Genomic DNA, 12,948 nt, shown 5'->3' with positions numbered 1-12,948 from the left:
CGATCCGTGACTGATTGGCCGCCTACGCTGTAGCCTCCCGCCTCGGGTTTCTATCTTTCATACAGCAGTGCTCTTCACCGTTATAAGCAAGATACTCGGCTTTTCGAGTTCTGACAGCGACGGAGCCACGGTTGCTTCCGATTCAAAATCCACAGAGCCAAGAATGGCAAACGTCAAGGTGTCGAACCGACAGACGTCAGACGAGGACAGCGAAGGTGGCCTGTAGACACCCGTTTAGGTTTTTCTGGACTCACACCCCCTTTTCAGTTCGTCTGCACGGACTGCGGGCAATGGGCGTGCATTTCGAAAGACTCTGGTATGGAACGAAGGCCCGTTGTCCAGAATCTTCACTTCCAGCCCCAGCAGAGTTGAAGAAGCGGGGTCTACTGCCTTTCTGGCTTTTTGATATTCTGTAGCTGCAGAAGACGGTTCCCTGCGTATCTGGCGAGACCGCTTATTTTTATTTTTATTTTTATTTTATTTCCCGTCCCCGGATTAAGACCCACACTGTCAAAAGTGATCGTCTGGCCCTAATGGAACGGCAGCAGGGATGTAAAATGACATCTGGGGGATCTCCCGTGGCCAGCAGGACTGACCATGCCTGGGCTCTTCGCCAGGATTCGCCAGACCGGTGAACGGGACTGTCTGAAAGTACCATACGGGCATCCAAGACATCTGGCCGAACGTCTGGAAGCAGACTGGTGCCAGCCGCTGGCTTGGACCCGAATGGGACCGCTCTAGATAAATCCGGACGAAATGGGGGCTTTCTTTATTTCTTTGACTAGTCACTGGGACCTGGGCCCAACCTCCCATACAGCTTCCTGCACACCAATCGCTGCAATCTTGAACCTCCATATTGCCCAAAACGGTTGGCTTCTTGTCGCTGCCTGTCTCTGCTTGCACTATTTCAACCCTCTTCTCTCTTCTCTTCTCTCTTCTCTTCTCTCTTCTCTTCTCTCTTCTCTTCTCTCTTCTCTTCTCGTTCTTCCTTTCCACCCCATCTTCATCTCTCATTCTTCTCTTCTCCCGGTTCACTTCTCCCTCCTGCTTCCTCAGTTCTTGTACCTGTCACTTTTCTTTCTTCATCGCTTTCCTTCCCTGCTTCCTCGAATACTTCACCATGATGACGCGCATATCGATATCCTCCTTGGTCAATCCGACTGAGCCTGATGACCCTATTCCTTCCTTGGAGCTTCCCTTCCCTAACTCCATGAATACTCGTCCTCGTCTTGACCGAAGGTCGTCAACTCCTCCCATGACGAGATCGTCGAGCTCGCTGCCCTCCCGATCGCCACCTCGGTCGCCCATCGGCAAGAGGTCGAAGGATCCCAGACAGAAGGGTCCCAGAAAGCAGAAGGACACCAAGAAGATGTCTGGTGGTAAGTCGAAGGCTTCAGACCAGCCAGTCTTCGTGAATCGTGAAACCTATGGCGAGGTGCGATATCCTCCCTGCGAGGAACGGAGCGAGGAGCTGGAGAGGATCCATCGGGAGTTCAACATGTATCCATCTCGGAATATTGGGAATTATCCATCCCGTATCCCCTATAAGAGCAAGAAGCGACTGTTAACGGAGGGTACGGGACGGGAAGTCCTCGAAGGTGAGCCAGCCAACCATCCCCACACAACGCACGCTGACCGGATAGTGTTCCATTACACGTTCCAGGTACCCGGGAAAGACAAAACGTGGGTAGTGATATGGGACTACAACATCGGGCTCGTCCGAACGACGCACATCTTCAGGGCCTGCGATAAGCCTAAGGTGCATGGCATCCCATCTTATAGTCCACCAAAGCTAACGGGTATAGACCGAGCCCGCGAAGGCGATGAGACAAAACCTGGACCTAGCACGGATCAGCTATAGCATCACGGGCGGCAACCTTCTCGGACAAGGTACCCACGCTGCCTCCAACCCATACCAGCCGCAACCACTAACGATGAATGCTTAGGATACTGGGTGCCATGGGAGGCCGCCAGAGAGCTCGCTGCGACCTTCTGCTGGAAGATCCGCCACGCCCTCACCCCGGTCTTCGGTACCGACTTCCCCTCAATTTGCATCCCTAAGGGCCACAAAGACTTCGGTAACTATCGCATACCTAAGAAGGCCGTCGAGCGTGCCACGTTTCTATCCCGGACCTTCCGCAGCATGGAGCTGGGCTCGCAAGACAGACCGCAGTACCTTCCAACCCCAGCCCCCAGCTCCAGTCCTAGAGATGAGGAAAGGTATTCCTACCCCTCACCCTACCAGATCCCATCCACGTTCATCCCCTGGGTCTCACGTTGTGTCTCTCCAAGTAACAGTTCCAACTCGAACGGCTTCACCGCGATCAACACCGCCAGAAGGCGCAGCACGGATGCCACGAGTCGCATCACTGCCTCGCCCTCCCTGACCGACGATATCGACACCGGTATGGCGACTCCGTGGACGATGATCGATGACCTCGAGGCTGCCCCTGAAGAAGATTCCGATAGCGACGTCTATGTCGACATATCGGAAGATGACTGCTCCTCTAACGGCACGATCGATCCGCATTCCCCACGGCAGAAGCTGAAGCAGAGGGGTGAAGATCCCTCGGCGCTGTTTGAGGAACGCAGTGGGGCAGCCCGAGCGTTGCTCACGGCCATGGAGCATTTGCTGTTGCGCAGGGCTCCAGTGTTTAAGGCGCCAGTGACTGTTGAGGATGTGGACGCGGCGGATATGTTGATCACGATGAGCCGGGGCCCGCGAGAAGCCGTTGATCATGGACGTGTGAGCGACGGCGGATCGGAGGCTGGGGATGAGATGGAGGTGAATTGATCTATCTGAGTATCCTCCCCATCTGGGTCTTTTCTATCCCGCGATTCACGTGTTCTCTCTTCCACCATTACATCCATTACTTACCTTTTTCTCTCTTCCCTTTTATTTCGGGTCTGCAATTCTTGGTCGTTCTTGGTCATTCTTGTGTTCATTCTTGTTTTTGTTGCCCCCTTCCCCACCCTCAATACACAAAAGCATATCAAGCATCCAAAAAAAAAAAAAAATACAGCATGTCACCCGGCGTCTTGGTGGAGAGGATCAGTCGGGAAAAAAACATTCATTCTTTCATTTTCACATACGTTCTGGTTTGGGATTTCTTCTCGCATTCATCGGTGTTGTTTTAAACGGGCACCGTATTTCATTCGTTCTCATTTCGAGTGGGGATCCGTCTTCTATTTTCTTCGTGGCTTATTGGCGCGAGAGGGTGTCTTTTGTTCATGGCCTTTTGGTGGGAGGTTCAGTCAAGGAAAACAGTACTTGGATTCTCTTATGTTAGGAGTTTGGCGTTAATAAACCAGAAAGTGAAAAGCACGTTTGCTGTCTAGATTGTAGTTATAACCATTGTATCTGACAAGGAGTGCAATCTCTGCTCTGGACATAACTATCTGGCCATGTTGGATGGCTGAGAGGGGCGGGGAATTCGATACATCCTTCTTGGCGTGGTGGTTGTGTAACCGTCCCCATCTCGACCAATGGGAGGATGTGTGGGGGGAGGCAGATCACATGACTGGAATCATGTGACCCACAGTGACAGTTCTGTCACAGGATAATATCTAGTTAATTGCTACACACAATTGTTATGATGATCTCGAATCGAATACCCCGTGCTCTTCTTCTATCCACGTCATTCCCAGATCAACGCAACTCAGTCCATTATTGCCAAGCCAAATGCCAAGTATCGGATTCATCTCCAGTCGGGGAAGAAAAGCATCTTGGGGAGGAAATTCGGGGTAGAAATCGGGGTTCGCTCGTTCCGACGGACAGGAAATCGGCCACAAGGCCGAGCCCTGCTGAGTCAGAAGCGACGCGAGATCCACCGCGGCTCCACTCATTTCCACCCAACATTCCACTGCTATCCACTCACATCCATCAAACGCCTCGAGGTCCCACTGTTGTATGCTGACCTCTTGCTTTTTTTCACGCCTCTTCACGGTGTTCGCCCTGGCACGCCTTCTGGACGATCGCCGTTGGCCTGGACGTCGGCGTTATCGCCCGAGAACGACCCATTATTCAGCGTCAGCGTCACTCTCGTCCGGGGTTCTTATCCTCCATATTTTCCCAGGTTGTGCCCCCTCCTCCCCTTTTTTCGTCTTCTGTGCACCCACTGACTCCCCCCATGCAGGCCTATCTTCAATACCGCCGCATCGGCCACGCGGTGCGCCGACAGCTGGAAGAATACCCCGAGTTCTCCCGGCCGGAAGCCACAAAAGATGACCTCCCCGGGGAGACCAGCGACAAGGACTCGCAGCACCGTCGTCCCAGCCCGCTGCTGCCGGGCGTGCAGCTGAAGGACGTCGTCGACGACGATGGCACGTCCTCGTCCGTCCTCCTGGTCGACTGGGAACACGACCACGACCCCATGAACCCTCGCAACTACTCCCGGACAACCCGCATCTGCGCGACCCTCATCGTCTCAGCTCTCGGCTTCGCCGTCGGTGCCGCCTCGTCCATCGAATCCGGCGTCCTCCCCCAAAACGCAGCCGCCTTCCACGTCAGCGATGTAGTCGCCTCTCTCGCAACGGGCACATACCTGCTCGGCTTCGCCGCCGGGTCTCTCGTCTCCGGTCCGCTCTCCGAAATCCTCGGCCGAAACGCCGTCTACATGGGCTCTCTCACGCTGTTCATGATCTTCGTGATGGCATCCGGTCTCGCGCCCAACATCGGCGCGCAGCTCGCCTTTCGCTTCCTGGCGGGCATCTTCGGCTGTCCGCCGTTGACCTGCGCGGGTGGCACCATCGCCGATCTGTGGAACCCGCTCGAGAAGACGCTCTTCTTCCCGCTCTACGCGGTGCTTTCTTTCGGCGGCCCCGTCCTGGGCCCCGTCATCGCATCTTACATGGGAGAAGGAACCCTTTCCTGGCGCTGGACTAACTGGATTATCCTGATCCTCGCGGGTCTCATCTTCGCCCTGATTGTTTTCCTACAGCCAGAGACCTACGGCCCGCTGCTCCTGAAATGGAAGGCCCACCACCTCCGCCACATCACCGGCGACGACCGCTACCGATCCCCCATGGACTTGCAGAAGACGGCGCTGTTCTCGCGCATCGGAACCGCCTGCATGCGCCAGTTCGCGCTCACCATCTCCGAGCCCATCATCCTGCTGATCGCCCTCTACATGACCGTCATCTACATCGTGCTGTTCACCTTCTTCGATGGTTACACATACATCTTCAGCGACGTGCACGGCCTCTCGCAGGGACTGACCAACATCGTCTGGGTAGCCATGTACGTGGGTATTTCACTCGCGGGGCTGTTCGTCCCGGTGGTTTATATCTGGACGAAGCGAGAATTCAAAGACGCTGCGGCGTCAGCTGCCGTCTCGCGAGCCCCCAGCTCGGAGATGGTCGCTGAGGCAGACGTGGACCCGAATGCAAACGCTCCCGAGAAAGAGGCTCACCTGCATATCGCTCGTCCAGAAAACCGTCTCTGGTTCGCCATGCTAGGTGCTCCGGGGATCCCGATCGGGTTATTCTGGATGGGTTGGACGGATTATGTACGTCCCTTCCCCCCCCCCCCCCCCCGCCCCCATCACTTCTTATAACACACTGAACCACCCTCTCTCCTTCAACCATCAACCATCAAAACATACTAACCAAAACCCAGTCCTCCATATCCATCTGGTCCCCCATATTGGCAAGCACGCTCTTCGGCTTCGGCACCATCTGCGTCTTCATCTCCTCGTACATGTACGTCATCGACGCCTACGACATCTACGCCGCCTCCGCGCTAGGATTTATGACCGTGTCGCGCTACTGCGCTGCCGGTGGCATGACCGTCGTCGGCATTCCGTTCTACAGCAACATGGGCGTGCATTATACGCTTACTATCCTGGGCGCGATCAGTGCGCTGATGACGCCTGTGCCGTATGTGTTTTATCGCTATGGGACTGTTATTAGGGGCTGGAGTAAGTATGCGGTTTAGGTTTAGGTTTAGGTTTAGGCGGTTGGGTCTGGTTGGGTCTGGTTGGGTCTGGTTGGGTCTGGTCTGGGGGGTATTTTGTGTGGAGGTGGAGGTGGAGGTGGAGGTGGAGATGGAGGATGGGGTAATGGGCGTTGGAGAGACAGACAGAGAGAAAGAGAAACAAACAAAAAAATTACGGATGTTAGATGAGATATAGATGAGACTTAGATTTAGATATCTTTAGATTAAAATTATGGGTAATGGTAATATTATAGTTTGGGCTTTTGCTTATGTTTGTTTAGGGGGTGGGTGATGTAGCGTACCGTGATCATGTAGTAGTTGGATTTATGTTTTTTTTTTTGGGGTTGGGGGGGGGGGGGGGATGTCTAGATCAGTTAGTACCAAGTACTAACTACTAACTAAAGTAACTACCGGTCAGATAACTACAGGTTTGTTTGCCTTTGGGAATCTCAACTTGAGATATGATTTTTTTTTTCTATACGTATACCTACCGCTTGCAGCATGTGAGTAAACTGAAAGTAAAAGTAAATCCATAGTACATATCATACATATACATATACATAGTACTATACTTTACCCGTCTTACGAGCTTGGTCCCTGCGGTGAGTAGATCAGACCCTTCCCCCCCCCCCGCCCCCACTCAAAACATATCCAGCTTTTCCTGTTCTTTGATGAAAATTATAGAGTTAATTTCCGTTTTTTTTTTTTTATACAAAAGTTTGCTCCAAGTTCATAATTAAATACTATGTACTATCACCAAAGCAATTCCCCCAAAATTAACCCCCTCCCCCCCCAAAGAAAAAGTAAAAAAAAAAAAAGATAAACACCCCGCCCAGTGGACTGACTGGCTACACCCCCGCCTCCAACCGCAACAACCTCGCAAAAGCGCCCTCCGGCCTCTCCAACAAATCCCGCGGAGCCCCCACCTCCACGAGCCGCCCACCATCCATAACCGCCACCAGATCCATATCCAGAAGGGTATGAATCCGGTGAGCGACCATGATGACCGTGCAATCGCGGAAGGCCTCCCGGATGACGGTCTGGACTGTGGCGTCGGTTTCGGCGTCCAGACTATCGACACCGACGGCAATTGGTTGGTTGTTAGTATACGTACATACAGAGCATACACTTATGTAGGATGGGTTGTAACGTGGAATGCATAATGCATATGAGAGGGAGAGGGAGAGGGGGGGAACATAGAACATACCTGCTCGTCGGCTCATCCAGAATCAAAATTTTGCTCTTCGTAAGTAGTGCCCTTGCCAGACTAAACAGCTGCTTTTGACCCTGTGAGAGGGTGGTTTCATTGAGGGGCGTGTCGAGAGGCGATTCTGCCCCGTTGGATACAGACGCAGACGCAGATGCAGACGCAGAGACCAGCGCATCCCAGACCCCCACGCATTCCAGGGCGGTGATGATGTCGCTATCTGTCGCGGTGTCTAGAGGATCGGCGTTTTGGCGGACAGTCCCGGGGAAGAGGAACGGGTCTTGACTGAGGCCGCTGATTCGCTGGCGGACTAAGGACCGCGGGATCACGCTGATGTCTTGGCTGTCGATGAGAATTTGGCCGGATACGAGCTCGTTGAGACGGAGGAGGGAGAGCGCGAGGGAGCTCTTTCCGCTGTGGGTGTGGGAGGTTAGGGGTGGTTTGGTCGTGGGAATTGAGTTGTGGGTTGGGGGAGGTGCTTACCTTCCAGTCCGGCCGCAGAGTCCAATCTTCTGACCGGCCTGGATCTGGAGATGGATGTCGTGCAGTACGGGATTAGTTTGGTCTGAGCTGTACGAGATGGTTGCGTTGGAGAATGTGATCGCGCCGCGGCTGGGCCATTCCGGGTGTGGTGCTTGCTCGGGCGTTGTGGTGTCCTCTTTCGGGGTGTCTTCAACGAAGTCCTTAATTCTGGCAATCGCGCCCAATGATGTCTCGAGGAGTGTCCAGCCCTGGATCAGTGCCGACAGAGTCTGTCCTAGATCCATCATCATGAGGAGAGCAATACCTAGCAGACCTGGATCGATATGTCTGCGCAGGGCCACCGCAGCGCCCACCATCAGTACCGTGAGCGCAGCGACAACGAGGTTCAAGACCAGGTCGAGCCAGCGTTGTATACATAACAGGAGATAGTAGGGTCTTTGGGCCTCATCGAGCTTGGAGAACATCCGGGATGTGTAGGCGCGGGTCCAAGAGAAGGCACGGATGGTGGTGACGCCAGCGAGGGATTCGATGAAGTGGGTGTACAGAGGGCTCTTCAGCTCGATCCTGGAAGTTATCAGTAGAGTAGAAAGAATGCCCAATCAAGTAAGGGCAACGTACTCAAGCAACCGCAGTTGGCGAGATGTGCGCAGGTAAAAGCGCTGGATCAGAACCAACAACCCGACGAGAAAAGGCAACGTTGCAGCCAGATAGGGCAGCGAGGCGATGGCGATAGCGCCTTGAGCAAGGGTCCCAGTCAGCTGGAATCCCGTTGAGATAACCCCCCCCGGCAAGGTCATGTCGACTAGCCTCATGTCCTGGCTGAAACGCGTCACAAGAGCCCCGGTCTCGACGTTCGACAGGAAGGAGAACGGAGCCCCCATGCAGGCCCGCAGCACGGTCGAATGCAGATTTTTTGACGCTGTTGGGACAATAACCACCCAAACCCAGTACACCGCAAGGGCAATGCCGCTGGCTTCGAGAAAGGAAAAGACCCCATACAGCCCGAGCCAGTAGCCCAGTCGCGAGTCCCAGGCGCTGTCGCTACTAGAGGCCCACAGCTCGATCCAGATGTCGCGGAATCCGCCAACACCGGCTTGAACAAGCAAGAAAAAAGCCAACACGAACACGCGCAGCCAGCCGAGTGCAGAGAAATATTACTTGTACACAGCCAAGTCGGTGGTCTGCCGACCTCCATCGGCTTGGGTCGGTCCATCCACAGGACCGGTTTCTTCTGACCGTGGTGGCTGATCATCCCCTGGTCCCTCGATGTCATCGGTCTGTCCGAGATGGATGCTCAGGCGCTGGACATAGCCTCCGGGCTTGCTCCGGAGCTGAATATAACTACCCTGCTCCAAGACCTGACCGTCTTCCAGTACAATAATCGAATCCGCTTGGGGTAGGTGATGAACACTGTGAGTAGCCAAGAACACAAGACAACCCAGCCGACGTAGCAAACCGGCCGGGCCAAAGACGTTATTAAACACTAGTCGGCCAGTCGCGTTATCCAGACCGCTTAGGACGTCATCGAAGCAGGCGATGCGCTTGCGGGCATAGACGGCTCGCGCGATAGCCTAGACAAGATGTAAGCAGGTGTTACTGGCGGAGACGGATCACTTACGATTCTCTGTTTCTGCCCTCCACTGAGTTTGGCACCTTTGCTACCCACCAATGTCCTATCGCCTGCTGGCATCCTCTGAACATCCAAGTCCAGCGCGCAGGCGCTCACCACGGTGCGATACCAGGCCGCATCAAAGTCAAGGGGCGAGTGTGCGCCGATAATGTTCTCACGGATTGAGGCATTGGACAGCCACGGAGATTGGTCGCAGAAGGCGAGGTCTGGGTACTTGACAAACAAATCGCCCTCGAGCAGCGACGTCTCACCTGCGAGGCCTTTGAGGAAGGTCGACTTGCCACTGCCTACCGCACCGACAATCGCGATAAGACTACCCGAGGGAGAGGCCGCGATGTTGAGCGTGAGACCAGCCCGGTCCAGTGAAGAGGGCTTCCAGCCAAAGCGAACATTCTGCAGAGATATAACGCTATCGGGTTGAGTTCCTAGAGCGAAGCTGCCCTTTGCGCCGTTGGGCGGAAGGTGAGACAGTTCGATATCAGATACACTAGTGGGCGGACTGGATGGGACTACTTCCAACCGAGGGATCTGTCTCTTGTCTGTCCATCACTGTTAGATCTCGCTAGGCCGAAGGGGAGTCGAGACTCACCCAGCCGATTCGTTTGTCTCAGAAAGTCCTCTACACGATGCAGACATCCCATCGAAGCGAACGTGTCCGGAATCGCTCGCATGAGAATCCGAAGCGGGTTGATCAGCAGGTTAATCAGCGACAGGGAGGTGATAGCCTGCGAGACTGAAAGACCGCCAGAACCTTGCACCTTAGCCACTATAGCATAGGCCCCGAAGGTTCCAAGCTGTCCAACAATTTGGGGAAGATTGACTGGGACTTATCAGTATGTAATGTTTAGAGAGCTGCACAGCCAGCCTTCTGTCCTGATCGGAGGCGACGAGGGTCAAGCGTGAAGCACATGAACACTCGCAGCATAAAAGCTCGATTGAGACAACATACCCATGCAGATACGGGCAGACTGGACCCGACGAAACTTCTTCGAGATCTGAAGCTCGCTGATGCGCAACGCCTCGATCCTTTCGCTCATGGTCTCGGTCAAGCCGAGAAATTTGACATTTCGGATGGACCCGATGACTTCACTGGTGAAGTTGATGCGCTTTTCAGTGGCTTGAAGCCACGATTTCTGCCGAACCGACACGGCATTTCCCATAGCGAAAGACAGGGCCGTGAAGACTAACCCCCTATAGTCAGATGGGGTCCACGATTGAGGAGGAGAATTAGACTCACCGATAACCACTACAATGGGCGCAATACAGACGGCACCTACTTCAGTCTCCAAGAGCCAGACTGCCAGTACTAGCTGGACAACATTAGCCCACGTTTCGCAGACGGTAGTCTGGAAGTATTCGGCGAGCATTTCAATATCCGCGCCCATCAGGGACATAGCACTGGACTCGTCGGTGCTTCCTAGAGGTAGGTCCATCATGTGCTGGAATGCCAACGCCATGAGACCTCCACGGATCATAGTTGTCGAACGGTATCCCAGGTGTTCGTACGAAGCGGTGGCTACCTAGTGAAGGCGAGATATGGTAAGCGCTGGTCTAAAAGGCGAGGTCCTGTGGATCGTGGCAGAAGAACAAGACGTATGACCTACAGCATTACCAACGAAAACAATTGCCGTGGCCCCAATCAGCCCATATCCCTTATCCAGAGACAGCGAGTTCGTCTCCTCCAGAACTGTAACCACCTTGCTCACGAGAAACGGCTGCGCGATATTAAACCCCACCAGACAAAGCCGTGGGAACGCAATACCAGCTATCTCCCACCGGAGACACCTGATCACGGCCAGAAGCAGCGCATTCTGACGACTCTGGTCACAGCTCGACCAAGCGTCCGAGAACCGACGCGACAGATCGCTGGACGCCAGCTTTTCGTGAATATTTGGCAGAGCTTCGCCGGTCAGCAGAACGGTGTAGCCTTGTCGCAGCAGCCCGTTCAGCCAGGCGAACAGTCCCCGGTTGAAGGGGCCGCTTATGCTCTCGCCAGACCGCGACTTCTCATCGGGCAGGAGCCATTTTCTCTTTTCGACGTTCTCGAGTCCCAGGAGGAGCAGCTTGAGGGCGACGGATGTGGTGAGACACGCGGAGTATGCTCTGCTCTCTGGGATTAACCAGGCGGTCCGGACGCGCGCGAGGTCTAGAAGCAGTGTGGTGAATAGATAGGCGGAAACGAGGAACGATGGTCGAATGGATCGGATGTGTTCTAAGTCGACGAGTATCACTATGGCCAACGCTGCGAGCAGTTCGAGGACGGCGCCCACCAGCGAGATGCGCTCTTCGATGACGTGATTTGTCGCGACTAGTGCGAGGAGAGCAACCTGAAGGACTGCTGAAATAGCAGCGACAACCTGGGAACGAGTGGCGGCTTAGTTCTGTGTACCGAGGTACCGAATAGAAAGACCTACCAGGGTGGCCGCATGAATGGTAGACGCGTGTACTTTGGGGGACTGCTTGGCCAGATAGAATAGACGAAGAGGCACGAGCAGGAGGAAAAGAGCGGCGGGAGTGACGGTCAAGATGGATGCTTCAAAAAGCACTAAAGGACGGGCAGTCAGCGCATGGAGCAGGCACGACAAACTACTTGCGCACCTGTGAAGTCGAAGCCTCCGCGACAACTGGAATCGAGGACAGGGCCAAACCAGTTGTCGTGGCAGCTGGACACGGAGGAAGTCGTCATGGTGGCATGAGAGAAAACATTCAGAGCACGGTAGGAGGAGGACGATTGAAGGGGACGGTGGATGAAGTAGTCGGTCGAGTCGAAGGAATGGCGTTTGATAAGGAAAGCTCACTAACGCATTAGTCGATGGCAGCCTGATTCCTTCGACAGCAACATGGGTCATTATCCCCAGTAAATATGCAGAGAAGATCTAGACCCTGATCCCGACCACGAACTGTTGATACTCGGAAGATAATAGGGAGAAGGGTTTCAATACGTGGGAAGAACAATGATCTATAGGAGATGATACAAGGCCTGGTGAGATACCTTCTGCCTCCAACACGCCAGTGGCTACCAACTCCTGCAGCTCGAGCCTCAATCCTCGGTAGGCAGCCACAATACAGGTTCAAGCAATCCCCATCTATGATCTATCTAACGGCTGTCTCTGATCCGACATGAGAAATCGCACGGGAATGATGGCCAACTCACATATCGGCCAAAACACCGAAGGGGAAAGCAGCGACCAGACCGGTGTGTGCCCTTCAATCAGCCTCGTAGCTTCTTGCTATAATTATGCCCGACGAGATAGATCCTAGATACCCACGATAGCCTCGACGATGGAGAGGGAGCCATTGAGGTAGGCCAGTTTGGACTGAATGAGGTCGGTTTTGCCGAGGCTCGAGTCTAGATGGCATAGGTTGTTCTCGAGGAGTTGCAGTAGGGGCACGTCGAGGAAGGATGAAGCCCCCGTGAGGGTGAAACAGCAGATGCCGAGCAATGCGACATGGTAGAGGGATGAGGGATGAGTGAGGGGGTGGGGATGGAGGGGAGGATGGCCGGGGGGAACCCAGAAGGGGCGATGTTTCGTGCATGGGGAAAAGGTGGGGGAGATAATGGGAAAAAGGAGATGGAAGAGAAGGAAGGACGCGCGCGGTCTCCGACGGGAAACAAACGCATCAGCGTGCTAGACACGGGACGCTTCTGCTCCTAATAACTACTCCTCTTACGAACCCCTCCCCCTACTGGAG

At 54.3% G+C, this 12,948-nt stretch overlaps 4 protein-coding genes across 4 annotated transcripts; 2 read left to right on the top strand and 2 right to left on the bottom strand.

The window, feature by feature from the left end:
* Positions 1-1,419: 1,419 nt before the first annotated feature.
* BO70DRAFT_178904 (putative APSES transcription factor Xbp1) lies at positions 1,420-3,047 on the top strand. Its single transcript, XM_025538425.1, has 3 exons — positions 1,420-1,890; positions 1,947-2,220; positions 2,299-3,047. The coding sequence occupies exons 1-3, from the start codon at positions 1,824-1,826 to the stop codon at positions 2,792-2,794; spliced, it is 837 nt and encodes a 278-aa protein (XP_025401845.1). The 5' UTR covers positions 1,420-1,823; the 3' UTR covers positions 2,795-3,047.
* Positions 3,048-4,104: 1,057 nt separating this feature from the next.
* On the top strand, positions 4,105-6,171 carry BO70DRAFT_331638 (MFS transporter). Its single transcript, XM_025540883.1, has 2 exons — positions 4,105-5,507; positions 5,618-6,171. The coding sequence occupies exons 1-2, from the start codon at positions 4,131-4,133 to the stop codon at positions 5,933-5,935; spliced, it is 1,695 nt and encodes a 564-aa protein (XP_025401844.1). The 5' UTR covers positions 4,105-4,130; the 3' UTR covers positions 5,936-6,171.
* Positions 6,172-6,783: 612 nt separating this feature from the next.
* On the bottom strand, positions 6,784-11,941 carry BO70DRAFT_385508 (multidrug resistance-associated protein; the record flags this gene model as incomplete). The annotated part of the gene is made up of 12 exons (XM_025545747.1): positions 6,784-7,006; positions 7,143-7,556; positions 7,626-8,189; positions 8,244-8,718; positions 8,815-9,196; positions 9,244-9,794; positions 9,845-10,075; positions 10,205-10,438; positions 10,493-10,775; positions 10,860-11,582; positions 11,670-11,800; positions 11,854-11,941. 12 exons carry the CDS (start codon positions 11,939-11,941, stop codon positions 6,784-6,786), a joined length of 4,299 nt encoding a protein of 1,432 aa, XP_025401843.1.
* Positions 11,942-12,240: 299 nt separating this feature from the next.
* Positions 12,241-12,897, bottom strand: BO70DRAFT_178871 (uncharacterized protein). The gene has a single exon (XM_025538424.1). It carries the CDS (start codon positions 12,790-12,792, stop codon positions 12,463-12,465), a length of 330 nt encoding a protein of 109 aa, XP_025401842.1. The 5' UTR covers positions 12,793-12,897; the 3' UTR covers positions 12,241-12,462.
* Positions 12,898-12,948: the final 51 nt, after the last annotated feature.

This window comes from Aspergillus heteromorphus, assembly GCF_003184545.1.
Source record: "Aspergillus heteromorphus CBS 117.55 chromosome Unknown BO70scaffold_5, whole genome shotgun sequence".
NCBI classification, from domain to species: Eukaryota; Fungi; Ascomycota; class Eurotiomycetes; order Eurotiales; family Aspergillaceae; genus Aspergillus; species Aspergillus heteromorphus.
Note: the sequence above shows the minus strand (reverse complement) of the source record. Positions and strands in the feature narration are given on the sequence as shown.

What these genes read in the sequence shown, in the direction of transcription:
- BO70DRAFT_178904 (XM_025538425.1), top strand. Translation starts at nt 1,824, where the DNA reads ATGAGACAAAACCTGGACCTAGCACGGATCAGCTATAGCATCACGGGC. An exon ending in CGGCAACCTTCTCGGACAAG is followed by an intron (nt 1,891 to 1,946) that starts GTACCCACGCTG and finishes ATGAATGCTTAG; the next exon opens with GATACTGGGTGCCATGGGAG. An exon ending in AGTCCTAGAGATGAGGAAAG is followed by an intron (nt 2,221 to 2,298) that starts GTATTCCTACCC and finishes TCCAAGTAACAG; the next exon opens with TTCCAACTCGAACGGCTTCA.
- BO70DRAFT_331638 (XM_025540883.1), top strand. Translation starts at nt 4,131, where the DNA reads ATGCAGGCCTATCTTCAATACCGCCGCATCGGCCACGCGGTGCGCCGA. An exon ending in GGATGGGTTGGACGGATTAT is followed by an intron (nt 5,508 to 5,617) that starts GTACGTCCCTTC and finishes ACCAAAACCCAG; the next exon opens with TCCTCCATATCCATCTGGTC.
- BO70DRAFT_178871 (XM_025538424.1), bottom strand. Translation starts at nt 12,792, where the DNA reads ATGCACGAAACATCGCCCCTTCTGGGTTCCCCCCGGCCATCCTCCCCT.